Here is a 21,850-nt window from a genome sequence, read left to right as displayed (position 1 = left end):
ACTCAACGGTTTGTTGTATTAATAAAAATTACTTGCTTCTTCAAATCATTTTGAGTACAAGCCTAAAAGCAATAAAATGTGAAAGCTGTGCAAGGGTCTGAATAGTTTTGTAAGACTTTAAATGTATCACCCTGAAATAAATATTTGGATTCAATTTTCAGTATACTCATTGTATACAACAGAATTCCAAAATATGAACACAAATGACAAAAAATAAATAAATCTAACAATTTCCCCCTATATAATTTACTATACCATGTATAGAATACATCCATATTATATTATAGTACATACCTGACTAGTGTGGAGCCAGTACTTCAACTTTGACGTTTTTTTAATTCTTGGAATCGCCAGCCGGTAGACTATGTGCTCAGCTAATGTTGTTAGAAGAGACAAAGCAACTCCAACACATAGCATGACAAATAAACCTGAGAAGTGCTTGATTCCCATCTGTAAAGTCTTGAGAAGACAGACATATACAACATTTTACACCTGCCATATACTGTATATCCCACATGCAAAGAAAACCTTCTATCAGCCACAGTAAAGAACAGAACTTTCATTAAAGAAAGAGCCTTTCTATGTAAACAATATGAAGTTAAGAACATTCTCCAAGTCCAAAGTCCTAAAAGAATATAATAATAATAATAATAATAATAATAATAATAATAATAATAATAATAATAATAATAATAATAATATATGTCTACAAATGCTGTACCAAATGCTGTGTTACAAGAAAAAAAAGACACATAGAGAATAAAACATAAAGAAGAGATTATGATATTGGTAAAGAAAGCTAATAATAGTTCCAAGAAATTGATAAACCTATTTACAGCGAGAGTGACCAATGTTGATCCTAGAGTAGTGTAGACTAGAGTAGTGTTGTTCTGGGTCTCTTTATGCTAGCAGCACCTGAAATTCTGGGAAAAGTTGTTAAATGTGCCCCGTTAAATATATCTGATTTAGCTTAAAAAGTGTTGAGTTAGAATGGAAATCTGCAGACACTCTGGCCATCCAGGCCTGTAATTTTTACAGAAAGTGTGCTTCACCTGGCTACATAGCTGGCCTCTACATTATCCTTTTAAATAAAAAAAAGTGTCATCAGTGTGCATACATTTTTCAAAACTGAAGGAGTGAGTGAATGGAAAATTTAGTAATTTTTATTTATGCTTTGCATAAATGATGCTGAAGCTTTATTGTTAGTTTAGTGCAGGTTTCTCTTAGCCTATTTCTGAAAAACCTCAATCCAGCAGGTTTTTATATTACAACCATTAAAGCACATCAATTTCTAAATACAATTTGGAACAATTTAATTGTGATCAATTGCAGGTGATTTTCTAAGTAAATTAGAAATAATTTGAAAATGTGTCCTTTAATTGAGTATATTGCTTTCTTAATTGATCATTAGCTTGCAAGTACTTCTAATCTTTAGAAACATGGACTTTAGAATGGTTTATAAAATACACTGAATTAGAAATTGCCAGGACTAAGGTTGGAAATTTTTAGCAGTGCAACAGTGATAAGGACAGCAAAATTTAACTTTTCTTACCTCTGTGACAGCGAAACTTCTTTTGCCACAAGGTACAACTTTGTACCATTTGTCATGTAGCATGTCCATAAAGCCATCTGATTTGTACTGACTGATCAATTCTGAAATATTTGAGGTGAGTGGCGAATTTTGCGGTAGGCCAATTCCATACCCTAAGGGTACAGTTGCTCAGTTAGTTGAAGGTAAAAAAAAAAAGTTTCAGTATGACAAATCCAGAAAAGCAGAGTACACAACTAAATACAGTATAATACTCCAATATTCTGTTTACCAGACAATCAATTTAAAAATGTACAGAATAAAATTTCAGGAAAAGCAGTTTTACATTAAACTATAACTACTAAATTTACTACTTCAAAAAAAGTTATTGAGGATTGCTACTTTCTCTGACAGATTTATTTACACCATCTCCTCTATTTCACATATTATCAATAATCAACAATCAAATTCAGATAGAATCTTATCACACACATAAAAATAGGGTATAAAGAACGTAAAACTATTATTAAAGCCTACTGTTTTTCTTAAGAAAAAGTTTGAGACTCCTTTTTAATGTTTCTTAATTTTCAAATAATTAACCTTTTAATGGGATTTCAGCAGTTTACACAAAGTAATCTTAAACCCAAAAACAAAATATTTAACCCAGGGATCCGAGAATTTACCTTCAATGGCAAATGGTTTTCCAACTGTAAGAAGCTTGCAGTCCGCATCTATTGAAACTTCATAATCTAAGAGTGCTTTGTCCATAATAAAAGCATCAAGTTTTTGTGGATCGTTCCTTTAAAAAAATAATTCTTTAGCATAAAATTTCAAAGGAATACTGTGAAGGAAGATAAAATCAACAACATTTAACTTATAGAGCAATATGTTTATCATTTAGGCAGCATGGCAGTGAAGTGGTCAGAATTGCTGTCTCGCAGTGCTGGGGTCCTGGGTTGAATTTCTGAGGTGCTATTTGCATAGGGTTTGAATGTTATCTGTGTGTACTTGTGGGTTTCTGCTGGGTGCTCTGGTTTCCTCCCATTGTCCGAAGATATGCTGGTAGGTTACAGGCTTCTGTAACTTTGGCCTTAGTGTAAACAAATGATTGTGTCTTTAACAGATTTGTTTCTTGTCCGGTGTGTATCCTGCCTTGCCCCCATTTGTCATAGCAAAGGACGGGTGAATGCTTCTGCATTTATTGTTAACCTTTAATTTTTTCTTCGCAGTGTTTGATGACAGTTTACTTCTTCTACTCATAAAGGTGGTCCTTTATAGCATTCAACTTAGATGTTAAAATACTCAATTTAAAAAAAAGGGATCTTTTGTAATTCAATAAAATGAGATATCAGTGGAAGGGGATGAATACTTTGCAAGGCATTACACACTTTCATTTCACATACAAGATAGCCCAGTGTGTGTACTTGACCTGCTGAATGTTATCATGATAACCTGAACCTCTTTTAACGGCAAGCAAAGCCCTAGGACTTTAGTAAAGAAGAACCTTGCATTCAGGTTGCAGTAGATACTACTACCCTAACCATCAGAATTGTTCCGTTATACACAAGAATTCACATAGTATTCTGGATGTCTACACATCAAATTGGAAAAGAGTCTCCAAAATCATTATCTTCATAAGCGGGCCTATTGGTTCCTTTCTGTGTTTTACTTTCTTTGCTTTTATTGATCATATTGACATTCAACCAATATTAGACATATTTAGATGAAATATTCTAAATAAATCTATGATTGAATGTAGATTGGGTATGCAATTTTTCATTCATACTTTTTAAGGACAAACTACAATCAGTATTAGCCTTTCAAAATTCTTCTTTTAATAGAAAAATGTGAAAGGAATACTTTTTCATATTGATCATTACTACTCACTTTAAATGATCCACTCCATCAGGTGTTGCTGGTACATTGTATCTTCTCATGTATTCATGCATCTCTGGAAAGCTTTTTTTAACATAATCCTCAGCACTGCTTTCGCGAACAGTTCCAAAACGAAAGCCCTGGGAAGGATGGTGAAGCTTGAAAACAAATTAAAACCAATTATTTTGAATAGACTTTACACAGGTGGAGTATTTCATGTGTCTAAAAATATTATTTTAGATGTGTTTATGAGAATTCCATGTGAAATTAGAAGAATTTTTACATAGTTGGCACTTTCAAATGCGTGGTGATACACAAACACATTTGGAAGAAAAAGAAGAGCTTGAAATAAAGCTACATGTTGAAATCAAGAACCTAAATGAGGGATATAGTACAGTATATCTCATACTGTATGGATCTGAAGTACAAAAGGTTAAATATAAGCTGATTTCCAAACAGAAACATAATTTCAGTGCGGAAAATATTAATTTATTTTTTATCACTTCCTACATAAGGAAGGAATCATATAGTAGAAGATTATGAAGATTATGAAGGACTGAAATATCACATTAACAACAGAGTAGATTTCTCAAGATTTCATCTCACTTCAGTTTATTTGTTACTGTACAGTATATGCACAAGTTCAATGAAATGCTTATACTGTATCTGTTATGCAGTGTAACAAATGTTCAATATTAATAAGGGTTTGTTTTAAACTCTTTGGCTCTTAGGATAAGGTTCTTGAACTCCATGCTGTTTAATATTTTTCCATGCATGGAATAACTAAAGTGAAAATCTCCTGTGCTATCTTTTTTGTTTCCTCTTTCTGAACTTTTTTTTAGTAGCAGTCCCCTCTAAACTTTTCCAGTTTAGTTTTCTTTGACTAGGTAGGGTATTTGCAGGACATTTAGAATTTGAACATGATTACATGAGATAAGATCAAGACTGTCTGTTTTTTATCAATTTTGAAGATATGCAATATGATATAACAATAATTCTATGTATGCATAAGAAAAAATATAAGAAATCTATTGGCATGGTTTTAATGTAATCAGAGGTGAATTATTGGCAATTTTATATTGATACAGAAAAGTTTTATACTGTATATTTATGTGACAGTGTGCAAGTATTTTATGTATCTTCTGTGGCAAGTTCAATTACCGCCACTAATTGGGTGTTGTTTTCTTAATCACAGTAATTGCTGAGAGTTACAGATTAAAGATCCAGTGATGACTACCTAACAGTATTGTGTTTATTTCTATCAGTGCTGGCTGCAGTTTTGCCACAACCTTTACAACATTGGTGTACATTTTTTAAACAAGAATGAAGCTAAAATGCAATGAGATGAATACGATGTAATATAATTAATTTAGTGATCAGCTGATCCATTGCTTTGGGGAAAAAGGAAGATGAAAGGGTTACTTAAATCTAAAGGAGGATGATATCAGTCATGTGGACATTTGAATAATGGGCAAGCAATGGAGAAAAGTGGGGTTAGGTGGCAACAATCCATATAAAAAGAGTGCTGCATATATTAGAAATGGCAATTTCAGTTAAGGCACTACGAAGGAACAACAACTCATGGGGCTTGCAGGGCACCAGGGAATTTGTAAAAATGTAAAGGATTCATTCATTTGGTGCCTAATTTATAATATTTAGTATTTAGAGCTCTCAGAATCTCAAGTGGGAAACGACTCTGACAATTTGTAGCATCAGTTGGCTGTGTTTAAATTTCCTATGTGTAGCACAGGTTTTGTAATAATAGTTTGAGCTTAAGAGGAAATGGTTATTCCAAATTAAAAGGGTGTAAAACAGACAATGCAGTTACTGTCAACTCAGTTTAATGTGCAGTATGCAACAGATGATAATCTGGAAAATATATTACAAATATGTTTTCTGGAAACACAGGTGATAATAAGTGTGATTGCACACAATATCATGTAGCTCCTCATGAACCAATCCTGAAAACAGAAAACAGAAAACAAAAAGGAGGAAACTTACATTGACCTTTTGGCAGTAAGCAATGTTCTGATGGCTTGCCTGCCCACTTTTCTCTGATTCCATAATCATTTACAGAATTTGAACTACTGTATAATTGCCATACACACAGCAAAGCTTTATGAAGAAGAGCATGGTGTGCAGAAAAAAATCCCTACAGAATACACAAGTGTGCAAGTACCTTTTCAAAAAACATTTTTGGACTTGCCAACACATAACTCATAAAATGTAGGAGCTGCGAGCATCTGTAGATATTGCGTAATGTGATGCAGTTCTTGGGGAAAACTAAAATGCGTCACAAGAATAGAAAATTGGACTGGAAAGAAGAGGAAGCTTGGGGGCAGCCAATGGATGAAAGAGGAAGAGACCTCAGAGATTATGAAAAGAATAGCAGTGCAATTTGATGTCACAAAAAGAAACCCCAGCATTCGGGTTACATTCTTAAAAACTGCTGCTTCAGTGAAACAAAATGGTATTATTAAATTGTGGATCCCCAAAGTAAAGGGCTGGAGAACCAAGAACAATAGTAATCCAACTCATGGTAGTGGCTGGGGAAAATAGTCACTGATCATGCCCTCGCCCGTGAAAGTGAGAAGAAACTCCACAACAGTGAAGAAGTGAGTTATAGCAGGTAAACTCATTAGAGTTTACCTATATTTTAATGATAAAGTGCACATTATATACGGGAACCCAATAAGCAGTAAGTGCCAAGGAATAAGTTAAATCAAACATGTCAGCAAAAGACTACTTCAATTTCCTTCTCTTGGTGACAACCTGATTTTTAATCCTCACACCATATTCCCTCTATCTTTCTAGACATTACTGCTAGATGACTACCTGGAATTGAAATAGCTGCAGGTAAGGATACAAGCCAGACACAGAAAAGGCTCACAACTTGAGCTGATGACATGAGAGCTGAGAGGGGTTGTAGCAATGGAAGACTGAAAGATTGATGAAAATGTATCTATGAAGGAAATGGATTCAGAGGAAGGAAGAGAAACTGGGCCTAAAGACACAACAGGAGTTCCTGCAGTTGGGCAAACATTGTATTTTAAGTAAATTTGTGTAGGTGTAGGTATTGCAAATCAGCCATTAAATACTTTACTTATTTTTTCTCACCTTGGGATCATGTATTCCTGAGAGTTCCTCATATGTTTTCTCGCCCACCATTACAGCAGCTAGATTAGCTGTGTATGTGGATAAACAAAACAAGCAAAATATCGCCCAGAGGTTCATTAGGAATCTACCCGTCCAACACTTTGGTGGCTTGATGGCAGCTGTCCTTCCAAACAAGATGGCATAACAGACATTAAGGGCCGATGAGAAGGAAAATACCTTCTTTCTGTTCCGGCCTTTAGGCGTCATGCCAAAGGGGCTCTTCCATTCATAAAGAGTGAGAAATATGGCAGTGACATGCAGGGATACAAATATCCCCAACCACATGCTCCAGTGCAAAGGCCACATAAAAGCCCCTATGGGTGCTGCTGTATCTCTTGTCCTCACCAGAATACCCAAGCTGGTGGAAAAGAAAGGGCTGGTAAAATCTATTATTTGGCTACGGGCAGAGTTGATGCTAAAAGAAGTGACAGCCATATTTGCAGCCCCACTTATCAGGTCCCCCACTAGTCCCGTCCAACGGCCATTCTTATATGCACCATATTTCCCATCACCAACAATGTAGAGGTCAAAATGAAAACCCACATCTTCTGCTAGCTTCTCAAGGAGATCAATACAGTAACCGTAGCAGCACTTTTTGAACTCAATGGGAACAGTGTCATTTGCACCCTGAAGGCTCTCAAAAAGGTTCTCCAGTACAGCTGTATCATTGGTGAGGGGATCCAGGCACAGTTGTCCTGCTGGGCACTTCCCATCTTCATCCACTTCCCGGGTAAACACGAAAGGGTGCTCCACGAGTGTAACCACCCTGAAGTGAAGACGGGAAGAGTGCCTCCATTCTCCTCCTCGTTGGAAATGCTTTCTATTTGGCCATATCCCATAGTCCATCACCACTTTCCCATCCTTCCAGCTCCCCAGTCGTGTCCACATTGGGTTTCCTATGGGATCATGCTGCAGGTTCCAAATGAAGTAGTGGCTCTCAGAGATAATCACTGAATCCTCCTGCAATTTGATGTAGCCACTTAGACCATCAAAAGTGGTGTTTGCCAAAAATCTGGAGGAGGAAAGTATAAAGTACACTTGAAATGAACATATACACAAAAATATACTTACATACTGTAATAAATATTTTCTGTCTATACTGTATACTGTATACTGTATATGTACACAGTTAAAATGGTTACAGCAAAATAAACGTTATCGTAATGTGCATATACTGTGCTGTATATGAATTCAGGCTCAGGTGGCTTAAGAGTGAGTGCACTTGCTGTATTGTAAACCATGAAACCATTAAGGTAATGGTTGTTCCAGAAATACAATTATAAAAATATCATAAGACAGTTTCTTATCGTATGGGAAGTTGATATGATAAGTTATAAATTAAGTTGATATTAAGATATGTGTTTTCCTAAATACACAATCTTAAAGAATTCACCAGTGGTATTTATAAATTGTGATTTGCTCCTAGAATAAATTTAGGCTAAAATGTACTAGAAAAAGTAAACATTTCCGAATTTAATCTTTTGTCAAGTTTGAAAATCCTGTTTTTTGTTACATATCACTGTTGATGAAGAGATCTTACAGACATGACATTGTTTACAGAGATGCTTTGTATTCTTTCTGCTTAAAATCACTGTTAAAGACTACTTGCCATTCACTGTATATTTTTAAAATTGCTATATGATAGACTGAGAAATATTACACATCTTTAAAAACATTTAATTGCAATTGTATTACTGTAATAACTACAGTATATTTTGCAGCAGTGCTAAAACAAAAAGTCTTGACAGGATGCTGAATAATCTTCAAAAGTTATAACAGAATGGAATGTTAGGAGGTGTTTTCTAAATTGAGGGCTGTGTATTTTTGATACATCTTTTATGAGAAGGTTGTTGATGCAATTTCTGTAGCTAGGAATTACATGACAAATATTTATATATTGAATGGTAATTTACTCTATAATACTAATATAATTTTAAACTTTTACACAATAATGTCCTTTAACAAAACAATCTACTTCTAAGTGATACACTGATAACATTGATAAAGCGCTTGAGACAACTATCTTTCTTTCAAGAGTATTTGGTTTTCAGAGCATGACAATGCAAGTTCACACAGTGCTAGGATTACAAAGGCATGAGTTCTAGAAAGAATTGTTGAATACTATAACCAGGATTTTATGTACAATAAAATGGCTGACAGATTCTTTGATATCATCAACAGGAGACAACTGAAACTAGCTCTCCGTCACCAATTGACTGCAACTGTGCAGGAAGGGTGGCTGAAAGCAGAGTCTGTCCAGAGGCTGATTTTTATGTCTGTGCACAAATGCTGCCAGGATTGTGCTAATGATCAGGGAAGTCGTTAGAAATACTAATAAGAGATTTGCACTGCATGTCAAGATTTACATTCCAGTTCGGATGTAGAAAAAAGATTTCAATTTCTTCCTATATTTAAGAAATTAAAAAGAAAATAGTATTACAGTGTGCATTTTGTTAAGTTGTAGTAAAGAGTAACATCATGTGTATGTTAGAAACTATGTTACAAGATAAGTAAAAAAAATATATTGCTTTATTAGAAAATGTTGCTTAATGTTTTCCAAAGCTATTTTGTAAACAATTTTATAAACAATGGGGGAAAACCCAACTAATTCAGCATATAAAAACTAAAATGTATTTTGCAGAAATCAATGCATTTAAACCTTATCAACATCTGTAGTGCTGAAGTAGAATCCTTTTGCTTTCTGGCATTATTGAGGGTTGTCGTTATGTTATGATATAAATGTAAAAGGGAAATAAATCTATACCATCTTATACTTTTTTACTGTGCATCCCTTTGTTTTCACAAAAATGCAGTGATCTCCATTAGAGAGTATTGCAAAAGTATTTATGCCCTTCCAGTGACATCCCATGTTGTTGAACTACAACTGATGTAATTCCAAATTTGTGAATAAAAATGTAAGTGAATATTTTAATCACTTGGATGCTGAAATTGAACAGTTTTATGGATGAAGAAGTTAAAGGTCAGCAAAAACCACTAAAGCAAAAGCCTTCTTCAAAACTCAAGTTTTGACTAAAAAATATTCACTGTAACAATGTATATAGTACTGTACATAATCTATATTTCAACAATCCTTGCAAGTTAGTGTAGCATGCCTTTCCATGAGCTTTCCTCCTTCTCTCTTACAAAAAATAACTGGAGGCTGCAATCACTGACGAACTTGTAAAAAACAGTACGCCACCTTTTTGGTTACTGTTGTATGTAACATGTTGCCAAGAACACTCTTTTCAGCTGAAGCCTGCTCAAGAATACAAGCAGTCCTCTGTCAATTGGATTCTGTTTCTAGGTGAATTCTGGATCACCAGGGTAAAGACAAAACCCAGGTTTAAAACAGTAATGCTTGGTTCATACTGTAGATTGCAACTTTCATTCGGAACTGGGATCTTAACTGTTCAGCCAGCATATATTTAAAATCTCACTAAGAAATATGTGAGATACATTGCTTATTGATACTTATTTAAGTAATGCTCTTTGTGCTTTGTCCCCATACATCATGTGGACATACGTCACAGTCCCAGGGTTAACAGTCTTTAAGTCATGCGTATTATATATTTACACATTTCTCTGAAAAAGTCCAGTAAATGATACAGAGCTGGAAATCTAATCCCGCTTAAATAAGATTTGAGCTGTCAAGAGCTGTTTTGTGGCAACTGGCATGGAGAAAGCACATTCTAAATCAAAGTCAGGCTAATATCCCTGGAAATTATTCTAATCCCTTTACATCGATACATACTGAGTTTCTTGAAAACTTTGATCTTTCTTTTGCTGATAACACATTTTTCATGTTTATGTTCTACCAAAATGTATTGATTTCTCAAAATTGCACACAGCAAATATCTTCAACCACATGCTCTACTAACTATCTGGTGTCTATCAGCTCTAGAATTTATACAGCTTTCAAGTAATGCTTCCTAAGATGTCAAATCATTTCACTAGGACTGTCTTTGTAGTCACTTAGATGGTAACTATTCAGTGAAATTTGATAAAGATACATAAAGCTGTGATCCTCCAAATAATATTATTAAATACCAATTTAATAGGATCTTGCAATAAATCTCCCAGTATTTTTTGTACACTTTATACAAGTATATTATATTGTTTGTCACATTATATTGTTTATGGTATTTCAAAGTTTATGTAGAAGAGTATGCAAATATAAAACCAGTTAATTCTGCTACAGTCTGAAACCAGCCAAATATTGCAAAATGTTAATTATTGAGGTACTTTCTAGAGATGTTACAGTATTCTGTAATTGATTATTCAGTTCCTGATTGGGATGTTTAAACATACTGTAATCTTGTACATAATTCTAATCCAGAACCTCCACATTCTACAAGATCTTACTAAACATTCTTACAAGTTCCCATGATGGGGAATATGATAAATTCACAGTTTGGCATTACTACAAAAAAAAAGCAAACTGTTTACAGGAATTCTACTAAGATCTTTTGCCTGATAACAAACATATGCAGTGTACAATATAAATAACCACTAATATGCATCATATGCCTCGATAGTTGCTTATATTTAAAGGTCAGATATATTTAAAAAAAACATTTGTACCCACGTTAAAAATATTTTTATTGTCTGGCTTCATCATCCGCACCTCAGTCCATTCATACTTTATTTATGTGGGTTTTAGCTATAATCCATTAGAGGAGAGGCAGACAATTATTAAGTGAAAAAAAATCACTTCAAAAATTGTCATTTCCAAATATCACACATCAAATAGATGTAAAAAAAGCTTCACTTGTTATATGTTATTGCAAAGTACAGTGTGACATACCCTCAGTGCTGGAGTCAAAATGAATAATGTCAAAATGTCAATGTTGCTTAAGCCAACGATGGAAAAGGTATGGAACTGATGAAGGTAATTGCAGGCTCCAAAGTTGCACTTTTCTATTACTACTGTCAACCACACTGTATTATGGAAAATAATGTTTATTATTATGAATAATGTGAATTTTATTTTTCCATGTTATTTTTACTACAAAATAATTTATAAATACTGGGAGCGTAACCTAATTTGCTAAAATATGTATGGATGTAAGTGGATGCTAGAGACTGCATAGATGTGGAAAGTATTTAACCAAGGGCTTTGTTAAATCCCCAAACAGCTCAATACACAGTATATACTGTATAGAATTCCCACAACAGTTGACTGCGCAAATGGACTGTTTCAGCATTCCATTTTTGTAACACCCATTCTTCATAAATTCTGACATTATGTTCTTAATATGTTATCTCAATTAATAGACGGAATAATCTGAACAAAAAAAATCTAAAATATATAGCAAGAAGACATCACAAATTCCAAATGAAAACACAAAACAAAATCTTCTAGAATGCAGCAAAGTAGAAGGCTAGAGCTTCCATTTGTGTTTATCTTGATTGCAAAAAGCATTTCATAACTCTAATCAGTCATTCTCCTCAAGGCATACCTGGATTTCAAATAAGAGATTGCAAACTCCAAATGATTTACAGCGAGAACTATAGCTTCGGGGGCTTCAAAGATGTCCTTTCTGCATTTATCTCACATAATAAATGTGAAAAGCCTTTAAGGCTTGCATTTTTAAGGAATCTCATTAATAACTGCATGAAATAGGTCTTTTAAAGTATATTCTGTACAGTGTCCAAATTTTAAGGGTTCTACAAAAAGTTTAAATTTGATGATGTTAAGTTTTTATATGAAAATATTTCCATAAAAGGCACCTTTTTAAAATTCATTCTCACCCACCTCTTCAAGGATGAAAAGAACAAAGAAAAATTGAAGTATTACCTGGAGAGATATTTCCCTGAGGTTAAGTTTCTTCTCTCTAGATCCATGCAGTTTGTAGTGCTGGGGATCAAAGCAAGTTCTGGCTTTATGTAAGTAGCCGTTCCCACAGCTCTTGCTACCAGCTCTAAAGCATCTTGCACATAGTGGTCAAGAGCAGGCTCTGTAGTTTTGCCATGTGCCAGTAGACCCATTGGTAGTCCCTCAGTTCTGAGCTCTTCAACATTCTGTGTGTCCCCTAAAATCCAGTGATATTCTGGAAGTGCCAGCCCATATTTTGTAACAATATTAAAGATCCTCTTGATATCCCTGATATCGCATCCAAATGTAACCACTGTTGATGCTGACTCCTTGAGGGACTCCAGGTATCCCTGCAAAGAAGCCTGAACATCACTTTTCGAAGTGCCATTTGACGAGATATTGATTATAGATCCCATGTGAAATTTGGTATGGTTTTGCAATAAGAAAATAAAGTCAGAGATATTCCACTCTTTGCACAAAACCAAGCTGACATCATACCAGTTGTTCATGGAAAGAAGGGAAAAAACTATATCTGTCTGGGGAACAGGAGGATTCTGCAAAGCCATCTGAAGATGAAGAGGATTCTAAGGGAAGAGAAAGATAAAAAAATTGAAACTAGTACTGTATATTCAGTAAGTACTTGTGTCATATTTCAATTAATCTGTTTGTGGTTAAAATAAAAGAGTGATAAAGATCAGACACCAAAACTGTCCTAAAATAAATTACCAGTCACAGATGGGAATCTATAACTACCAAAACATATCCTGTATTATTTGCAAAAAGTCATAATGCACTCTAATAAGAAAGGGAAGTCAGTATTTCACCTGAGGGATCTAAAGAAACATCTAGAAGGCAGCCTTTGCCACATTGATGTAACAGTACATGAATGTATATCCTATAAATGGCAGTGGCATAAAATTGTTCAATGGTTTATGGAACAACAAATCTTTGAGAACAAACAAACTGTACCTGCTGATCAGTCCACAAACATTTAATGCTTGTAGATGTACAGAATTCTTGCTCTGGTTACAACAGAAAGTCATATAGTATAATGCTCCATATTTATTTACAGTGCATGTCGGAATGTGGATCTGAAACTCAAGGGCCCTATATGGGGCATTGCATAGGAATCAAAAGTTAAATCAAATAACATGCTTAAAATTAGATTATCTCATTTTGCATGCATTGCAGGTGTTTACAATTGGAATAATATTGTGGATTTAGCAGTGATAACCAAACCAGTAATTCATTACAATCATCTACTCTTTTTCCTTAACTATTACTTCATTGAACTATTAATGAATACACTTTGTAATGTACTGTACATTAGCCTTATAGTTTCCTAGTAGAACAAGCCTTAATGAACATAAGAACATCAGAAAGCTTACAAATGGGAGGAGGCTATTTGGCCCATCTAATCTGCTTGGTTGTGTGCAGCTTACTGACATTTTTTACTTTTGATTACATAGAACTTAGAAAAGAATAAGAAGAAATCAAATACATAAAAGATCATTAAAAGTCAGAACGTATACTTGAGGAACTACATGCTAAACAGTAACCAAGCTGCATTAGTCACTATGTCTAGAAAAAATATATAATAGCAAAAATGAGAGTTTTGATTCAAATGGATGTCATGGGGAATGAAAGAAGACTAAAATGAGTAACAAATACTGGATGTATGCATTAAACCTTTAATCAAACATACACTGTTTTCCCTTCTGTGAAAAAGGACATGATCTACTTTAGCAATATTTTGAATCCTCCGGTCCTGCTGTCTCTGCTCTCCTAGTTAGAAATGAGGAACAGATGTACTGCTTTGGCTAAATACTGGTGCCTGCTGTCAAAAAATCTCAAGCTTTTTCAAAAATGGACAGTAGTGTAGGAGTAGACCATAAAAATCTGACTGATCACCATGATTGATCATCATGGTCTGAAGCAGAATATTTATGGTATAAACTGAAAAAGTATATAACAAGTTCGCACCATCCTGTCCATAGGAGTTGGATTGGTTCTATGTAGAGGAGTGCAGAACTGACGTTTTTAAAATCTCATGAGAGGTTGAGGACTTAACAACCTATAAAAAGTCAAATGCGAGTTTGGTTCTTGATAATTCTTTGTGCTCTGCTTCCTTCTTGCCCTGTTAAACATGAAACTAATAACAATAATATATATATATAATATAAGTGACCAGTCATTAAAGCCAAAAGGATAATTAAACAAAATCTGTTTGCCTGATCTAATTATCTCAGTGAATGAATATATTTGAACATTGTGCATTTAAAAATCTAAAGTACATACTGTAGATATTTTTGGTACACAATTTCTTTTAATATATATATATATATTATATTTTACAAGATTTCACTTTTTTGTAACTTGATTTTTGAGCTAAATAAAAATTTGGTTACAGTTCATTAAGAGTATTCAAAGAATTGTAGGTTATCATATTGATGTAGGTCTCCTTCTGAGTAGAAAAGCATAGCTCAAACAAAGCTAGTCCGATAATTAATATTTGCCGGTGAACCTAAATAACTTGCTGCTTTCTCATAGAAGAAACAACATAATATTAATTACGCTAATCATTTCTTTGTTTCTGGGATCAAACAATCAGAGGAGATAAGGTTTCAGGGAGGTATTTTGTTTTTTATGTTATGGAACTACAAATTGTATACAGTATTTATGTGTACAACCATTGTTTTTGCATGTGATTTTGGACACAGAGTAACTGGCTTTCTTTATCTTTTTATACACTTATGCTATTTACAAGAACTCTGTTGCACATAATCCTAACTAAACAACACCACTGTGTGTTTTATTCAGCAGGTGTTTAAATACATAAATAAATATAAATTATGGGTACAGTATGGATAGTAATTAACTCTTTATCCAATCACAGCACTGCAATAGACAGAATTGTCTTCTTGTTCAACATTTTGAAACAGACTGTAACAGCAGGCTGCAGATGCTAAATTTATACTGCATAAAAGACAAGGTCTTATGATAGCAACACTACAGTATGTGTATCATCAGTACTACTCCTTTTCCAGTCTAAATTTTACTTTGGAACACAATGGAGCCACAATTAATATTGTAAAATATGGGATTAGTTTCTGAGCTCTTTGAAGAAAAAAAAATTGTGGAGGGTTTGTCAGTAGTGCTTTTATAAATATGCCCAATATGACCATATTGCATTTCACCCATGTAGAAAAAGCTTTATTCTCTACACAAAAAAAAGAATCAGATAAACGGAAATATAATGACAATCCATCTCGGTACAGCAATAAGATTACATCAGTGCAGACACAGGATCTCTGAAAGGATCTCCTTTATTGGCCCAGGTCTTGATATGAAGTAACGAGATTGTGGCCCAGAGGCTTACATTCTATGGATCTGCTAAAATGTAACGTTCTCTGTAGGTGTAAATTAAATATTTTTGTACATATGACATATTAATTAACAGGGTATAGATTGACTATTGTATATCTTATTACTGCTATTTGTTCGTCTGAAGCATAGTCTTTATTTTCAATTTTTTCTGTGTTATGTTTTTGTACCTTTTCTGTTTCACAGGCAACAGAAAAACAAAAGTTGTTGAACGATTTAAAAAATCAGAATCAGTACTGGTTCAAAACATGGGAATATATGAGACATTATTTTCATTAAATATTAAAAAAAATATTTATTTGTGTAATCTTTTTAGATTTTCAGTAGTATTCGTAAATCCATCTACAGTATTACAAAGATGCAGAAGTAGCGTTTATGGACTGACCAGAAGATGGCGCCATACACCTGTTCTTTTTTTACCCTCTGTTTTTCTTCCTGCATGGCAACTCTATTATAATCACAGTAGCTACTGTATTATAATAAAACATTGCTTCACCTCTAAGATTTAAAGAAATGTGACATACCTTAAGATTTAAGTTGCTAAATCAATTAGTTTTCTTCTTTGTAGCCCATAGAATTATTCTAAAGAATAAAACTTTAGTGGTCCTTCCTTCAGACTATTCGGATGCTTATTTACTAATTGCTTCCAATGAAGGAGGAGGGAACTAAGTGTTTTGCATACAGGGAATAGGTGTATTTTGACAATTCATTAATGAATGACCTGAGACAAAGAATAACCTGATTAAAAATAAACTTTTCTTTAACAGTGCAATTAGCTAAAGAAAACATACATTCACTATGGCAAGAAATCGTCTGCATTTTTTTTTGTTAATTTGGAAACATTAACTAAAAATAGTTCTAGTCACAGGGAAGTCATAGAACAGTCATTTTATGCTACTTGCGATTTCCTGCATTTGATGTGCTGTCTGCCCATTATGCGTTTTTCATCTTGTGCATTGGATCACCTGAAAGCAAGATTTTCTTTAGCTAAGAAAAATGAAAAGCTTAAGAAAGACCATAATTTGATGTCAAAATGGGTAGCTGTGTCCTTAGTAAGGACCTTTACTATAGGTTTATTATAATTATATAGATATTCTAATAAATGCTGAGCAGAAATATTTTAGAAATAAAAGGTCTTTGAATCTAAGAGGTAAAATACTGCAGGATCTCGGTAGAAGAGTGGTGTAGCATCTAGAACTGGATGAAAACACACAATTAATTATCAAAGAGTGGTTGTGAATATCCTGTAATACATGAATTATTCATTGCCATCTAAAGTGACTCCTGGGATAATTGTGTAAATCACAACAATAGCCAACTGTATGTACCCACAGTCACCTCAGAGTCTTCAATTAAGAGTGATTGGAAGTCTTAAACTGAGTTGTGACAAATAAGTATGAAGCAATAACTGCAACATGTTAAGATCGAATTCATTATTGAAAAGGGATGTGGAATATGTGCAAGGATTCTATTTTTTTTCCTTTATTTGTACATGTTATGCAACATTTACATACAGGCACAAGCAATTGTTGGTGTTTTGCCTTTACATTTAATTTGAACTAGGCATATCATAGTTTCCTGTAAATAGTTTACCGAGATGGTTGATCACTTAAACCAAATAACAAAATAACATTATGTATCATATGTTTTAGGATGTTAATATGTAAAAAATGTTTTAATGAATAGATTTTATTTTCTTGAAGAATAAGTATAATAAAGTGCTTTAGATAAAATGTAATGTAACGTATATCATAGTTTATCATTTTTATACAGAATGTCTGTATACAGTTGCTTGGTTGTGTAAGTGTAAGCATTAAATGCTTGTTTGTGTGTTTTTCACTGATGGCCATAAAATGCAAAAATGATTGGCTCTTGTTATGATCTTATTTGCTTTTTAATGGCACCAAGCATATATTAAAATAATATTTATAAACATAAATATATTTCCTATAATTCTAAATTGAATTTGTTATTAGTGTGAATGCCAAAAGTCATATAACAGCAACATACAGTATGAATGTATTATACAGTAATGGCATTAAATTAAGAAATAAGTTCAACAAAAATGCACCTGTTGATCACAAAGAAAAGCTAGAACTCAATTGTTGATAGTTCAAATAACAGAAAATATAGATTGCTAGTACATGGTGGCCATAAATTATTTCAGCCGGGGAAATAACAATGAGGGCGAACCTGAGTTTTAATCATTCGATGTGTGTGATTGCTGCTGTGGTGTATAAAAAAAAAAACACTGTTCCCTCGGAGACAGATGTCTGTGATGACGGAAACCATCTTTCTGCATTACAAAGGAACCATAAACGTTCTACAAAATAAGAAAAGACGCCTTAAAACCAATTGGAGTAAAAATGATGTATTAATTCGTATTACAGTTTATGCATCCAGGGAAGATAGACAATGATTCCAAATTATTGTCAGTATTACCATAGACAACGTACAGTATAACAATATGCATTTTAAAATGTCTTAAATTTCTTATTTTTATTTGAGATTAAAGGTAATCAATAGAAACGCTGCTACTGTACTACACTAGGATACACAGACCATCGTACCTACAAAGAATCAGACAAAGAGCATTGGTGATTGGCAAGATACGCATTCAGCATTAATTTTAAATGTATTAAACGAATATATTTTAGAACAATTATTTGCAGCTGAACATCACAAATTGTTCGCTAAGAAACAAGAAACTCGACTTCGCGGAAATGTTTTTTTTTTGTTTGTTTGCTTTCTTTAGTCGTGTTTCTGAAGGCTCCAACAGCAACTGCAGAGTCTATTGGATCGCTGTCCGTGGTGCTGAACTTGAGTACTTAACTGCCGAGATGCATGGAATGACAAAATAACTGTACTAGGACACTGTTGTTGGGAAATGAGTTAACGTATGAAACAAACATTGTACAAACCTTTCCTTACCTCACTTTTTCTTGTATACATCCTTTTAACAATGCTGATTACGGGGATCTCTAGAGCGGATGACATAAATTCCAACTCCAAAAGCTCCCCCTTATTTTGTGGAAAGGCAAGCATAGCAGATACACCTTGAACTACAACAGTGTGGCACACACTTTGCAGGAAAGACACCGGATCAGCACAAACTGAAGAAGACGGGGAAGAGAAAGAAAAAGCGGGTAACTCCCCAAGACCCGCTTCCACGGCCATCACCACCTCCAAAGACAAGTTATACGGTAAAAGACCCACCATTCGACTGAGTTTCTCAACCGCATTTAAAAGAGATTCTTTGGGCTCAAAAAAGCTGGTTTCACTGTCAACACTTTTAATCCCAAATCGACTTTTCGATCCCTTGTGCTGGTTGTTTACTGGGCTTTTAGTCTTCATGCTCCGTGACTCATACCCGTTTTCACTTTTACAGTTCATTTCAAACTCTTTCTCCTTTGCGCTCAGCGTCCCCTCTTCAAGATGTCTTTCCCCGGTGTCGTCGTCCACCCCAATGTCGTTCAGGTTAAAGACACGGGGCCGAAGGTGCACGGCCCCGACCCGCACCGTGTGCCCAATACTCTTTAAAATCTGGCAGGGTTGTGGATGTGACAGAAACCCGGGAAACCAGAAGAACAGTAAGATGCTGGGAGCAAGTACAAGGAGCAGCCAAAACCTGCCGAACGCACCCCCAAAACATAACCCCCTCATTACTGTCAGCAACAAAAAAAATCCAGATTCACATGAAAAACGTAGGTTTCCTCTTCCCCCTCCACTCTCCGTGGCCCCTGCAGAGCAGCGTCGTGATCTTTTCTAAATATTTGAGATCCACTAAAGTTATGCACTTCTCTCTCCTCGGGGTGCACAATAACGGCAAAAAACATCTGGGAAATTAATCATTTTATATTTATCTCAAACTACCGTCTCTGCTTCCACGTTGGCTCAAAATACACGTTAAAAATAAAAATTCCCCAGGAATATGAGGTAGAAATTAAGCGCTGCAACGTGCATCCTTAAAATAAATAAAGTTCTGGCTTCCCTTTCAACGCAATATCCAAAGGCAAAGTGCAAAGAAGAGAAGCTTTATTATTTTTCATTACTGATCTTTTTTTTCTTTTTTGTATTATTCTGTAAATAGAAAGGCACGTACAACACCCAGGTAGATCCATTTCTGTTAACGTGGTGCTGATCTTGGTCCGCTACAAACGACGATTATATTTGCATTTCTATAAAAAAAAGCTTATGTATTGAAAAGAAAAACAAACAGCAAAAACGTGCTTTCCCTTCAGTCTGACATCAGGAAACTTCATACAGTCGCTTGGTTGCGCTCCACTCCCACTGAGAAGCGCGCGCTGAGGAAATCCCTGACGCTGCACTGAGAGGACCGCTATCTGTGTACCAGGGAGCTTGCCGTTAACCACATCATCGCCACATCGCCCTCGTTGTTACATTGCTTTTCCTTTGCACAGAATAACATCTACAGTATGGATGGAACGGGAAAATGACACCCCTCGTTATGTAAAAATGACACCGTGAAACACCGCACGAAACACACAAGGGTTAAATAACCACACTATGCTCGCAATGTACAGTAGCTAACAGGAATTGGAAAGGCGCATTAATAAAAATCAATTTAAATAATAAGATTAGAAAGTATTTTTAGCATTCCAATACAGCAAATACGCATACACCCACATACAAAAAAAACACCCCCCACGATTTGCGTAGCTGTAATTGCATTAAGTACAGTAGCTGACATCGGTAATCATAACAAAGCGAAAACTCGTATTTATTATTTTATTAGGTGGTTGCAAGACAATACAAAATGGCAAAACATTGAAGATTTTTTAAAAAACTCTTCTAACAGTTCTTAATTACAAAGGGTGACTTTTTACACTATACCATAGAAGCTCTGGTGTTCTGTTAAAATATGAAAACAAAAGTAACGACATATTCAGGTAGGGCTTAACATTTACTTGTGCAAAGATCTGCCCCTGAAGCAATTCCTAAAGATAAGACTAATGAGCATTTAGATGTAATATATCGTAGATGTATAGAGATTCAGTAACACCGTTAAGATGTACAGTGAAAAAAAAGATTTAGATATAGATCAAGACCACATAAAATGGAAAGCATTAAAAAAACATTTATAAAAAAAATGTTAAAGCCTTAATCCTCACTCACATAGCAAGTACCCAGGAAATAAAAAAAAAAACATATAACAACATGTGAAATATAACAAGAATTAAACAAATACAGTGTCATTAATGAATTCAAGAGATGGTTTGCGCTGAAAAACACAAATAAATACTGTATGCGATGTCAATGAAAAACACAACAAAGAGAAGTATATTTAAAATTAATGCTAAAAAATAAACCATTAGTCATTTTGGCAGTATATTCAATTAAATAAAGTGGCGTAAATGCACCGGGGCAGAACATTTGAAACATATCTTTGTTTTACTGTCAAGCAAATTGAATTTGTGATTATAAAATTAATAGAAATGAACCTGAATGAAATCAACCTGAACGATTTTAAAATATACTTCAAAGCACTATTTTATGATAATAGTTCCCTAATTGTTCTCTCACCTCTTTTTGCATTTTTGGTGCTTTGTCAAATTGGGTGAGAAATCTATCGTTAACAATGTCCCCCATTATACTTTCTGTTGCTGACATTCCTATAAGCTTTTCCCAGTCTGTGTTGTTACAGCTAAAGTCTCCTATGAAACTGACCTCTTCCTTAGCATATACATTCTTAATGTCCTTATATAGTTTTGAATTAATAGTTTTAAATTACCTATATATTTTTTAAGTTAGATTCAGGGATTCTTGATTCTGCTAACTTATGTAACTTATGTTTTTGGACCTGGATACTTTCTTGTGGTGAGCATAGAAAGCATACCTGAAGGTATCAAGATGCAGCCCTGTGCCTTTAATTAAGTTGATTTTACAAATATTGTAGTGACATTACCTATCCTCCGGGTAATTCAGGTTATATTAGAAATTATTGACAAGATGAGGGTGATGGTTTGTATTCTTTATTATTTGACAGAGCCCTAGCCAGCACTGATGGAGATAGTGAGTATTTGCTGTCTTGGAGGGATGCTTTAGTGGTGAATGAGGTGGTTCCCTTACTG

At 34.4% G+C, this 21,850-nt stretch overlaps 1 protein-coding gene across 1 annotated transcript in view; it reads right to left on the bottom strand.

Annotated features, from left to right (window-relative positions):
• grin3a (glutamate receptor, ionotropic, N-methyl-D-aspartate 3A) overlaps window positions 1–20,058 on the bottom strand; it is a 28,190-nt gene extending 8,132 nt beyond the window's left edge. The window contains exons 1-7 of the mRNA XM_088630241.1: window positions 18,690–20,058; window positions 12,357–12,958; window positions 6,521–7,571; window positions 3,416–3,561; window positions 2,212–2,327; window positions 1,553–1,704; window positions 295–459 (exon numbers count right to left, since the gene is read on the bottom strand). Coding sequence (XP_088486367.1) covers window positions 295–459; window positions 1,553–1,704; window positions 2,212–2,327; window positions 3,416–3,561; window positions 6,521–7,571; window positions 12,357–12,958; window positions 18,690–19,421 — 2,964 coding nt within the window. The 5' untranslated portion in view covers window positions 19,422–20,058. The remainder of the gene's footprint in view (window positions 1–294; window positions 460–1,552; window positions 1,705–2,211; window positions 2,328–3,415; window positions 3,562–6,520; window positions 7,572–12,356; window positions 12,959–18,689) is intronic.
• Between the last annotated feature and the right edge of the window lie 1,792 nt (window positions 20,059–21,850).

The sequence above is a fragment of the Lepisosteus platostomus genome, chromosome 4 (genome assembly GCF_059453375.1).
Source record: "Lepisosteus platostomus isolate fLepPlt1 chromosome 4, fLepPlt1.hap1, whole genome shotgun sequence".
Lineage (NCBI taxonomy): Eukaryota > Metazoa > Chordata > Actinopteri > Semionotiformes > Lepisosteidae > Lepisosteus > Lepisosteus platostomus.
This window is presented reverse-complemented; position numbering and strand designations above follow the sequence as displayed.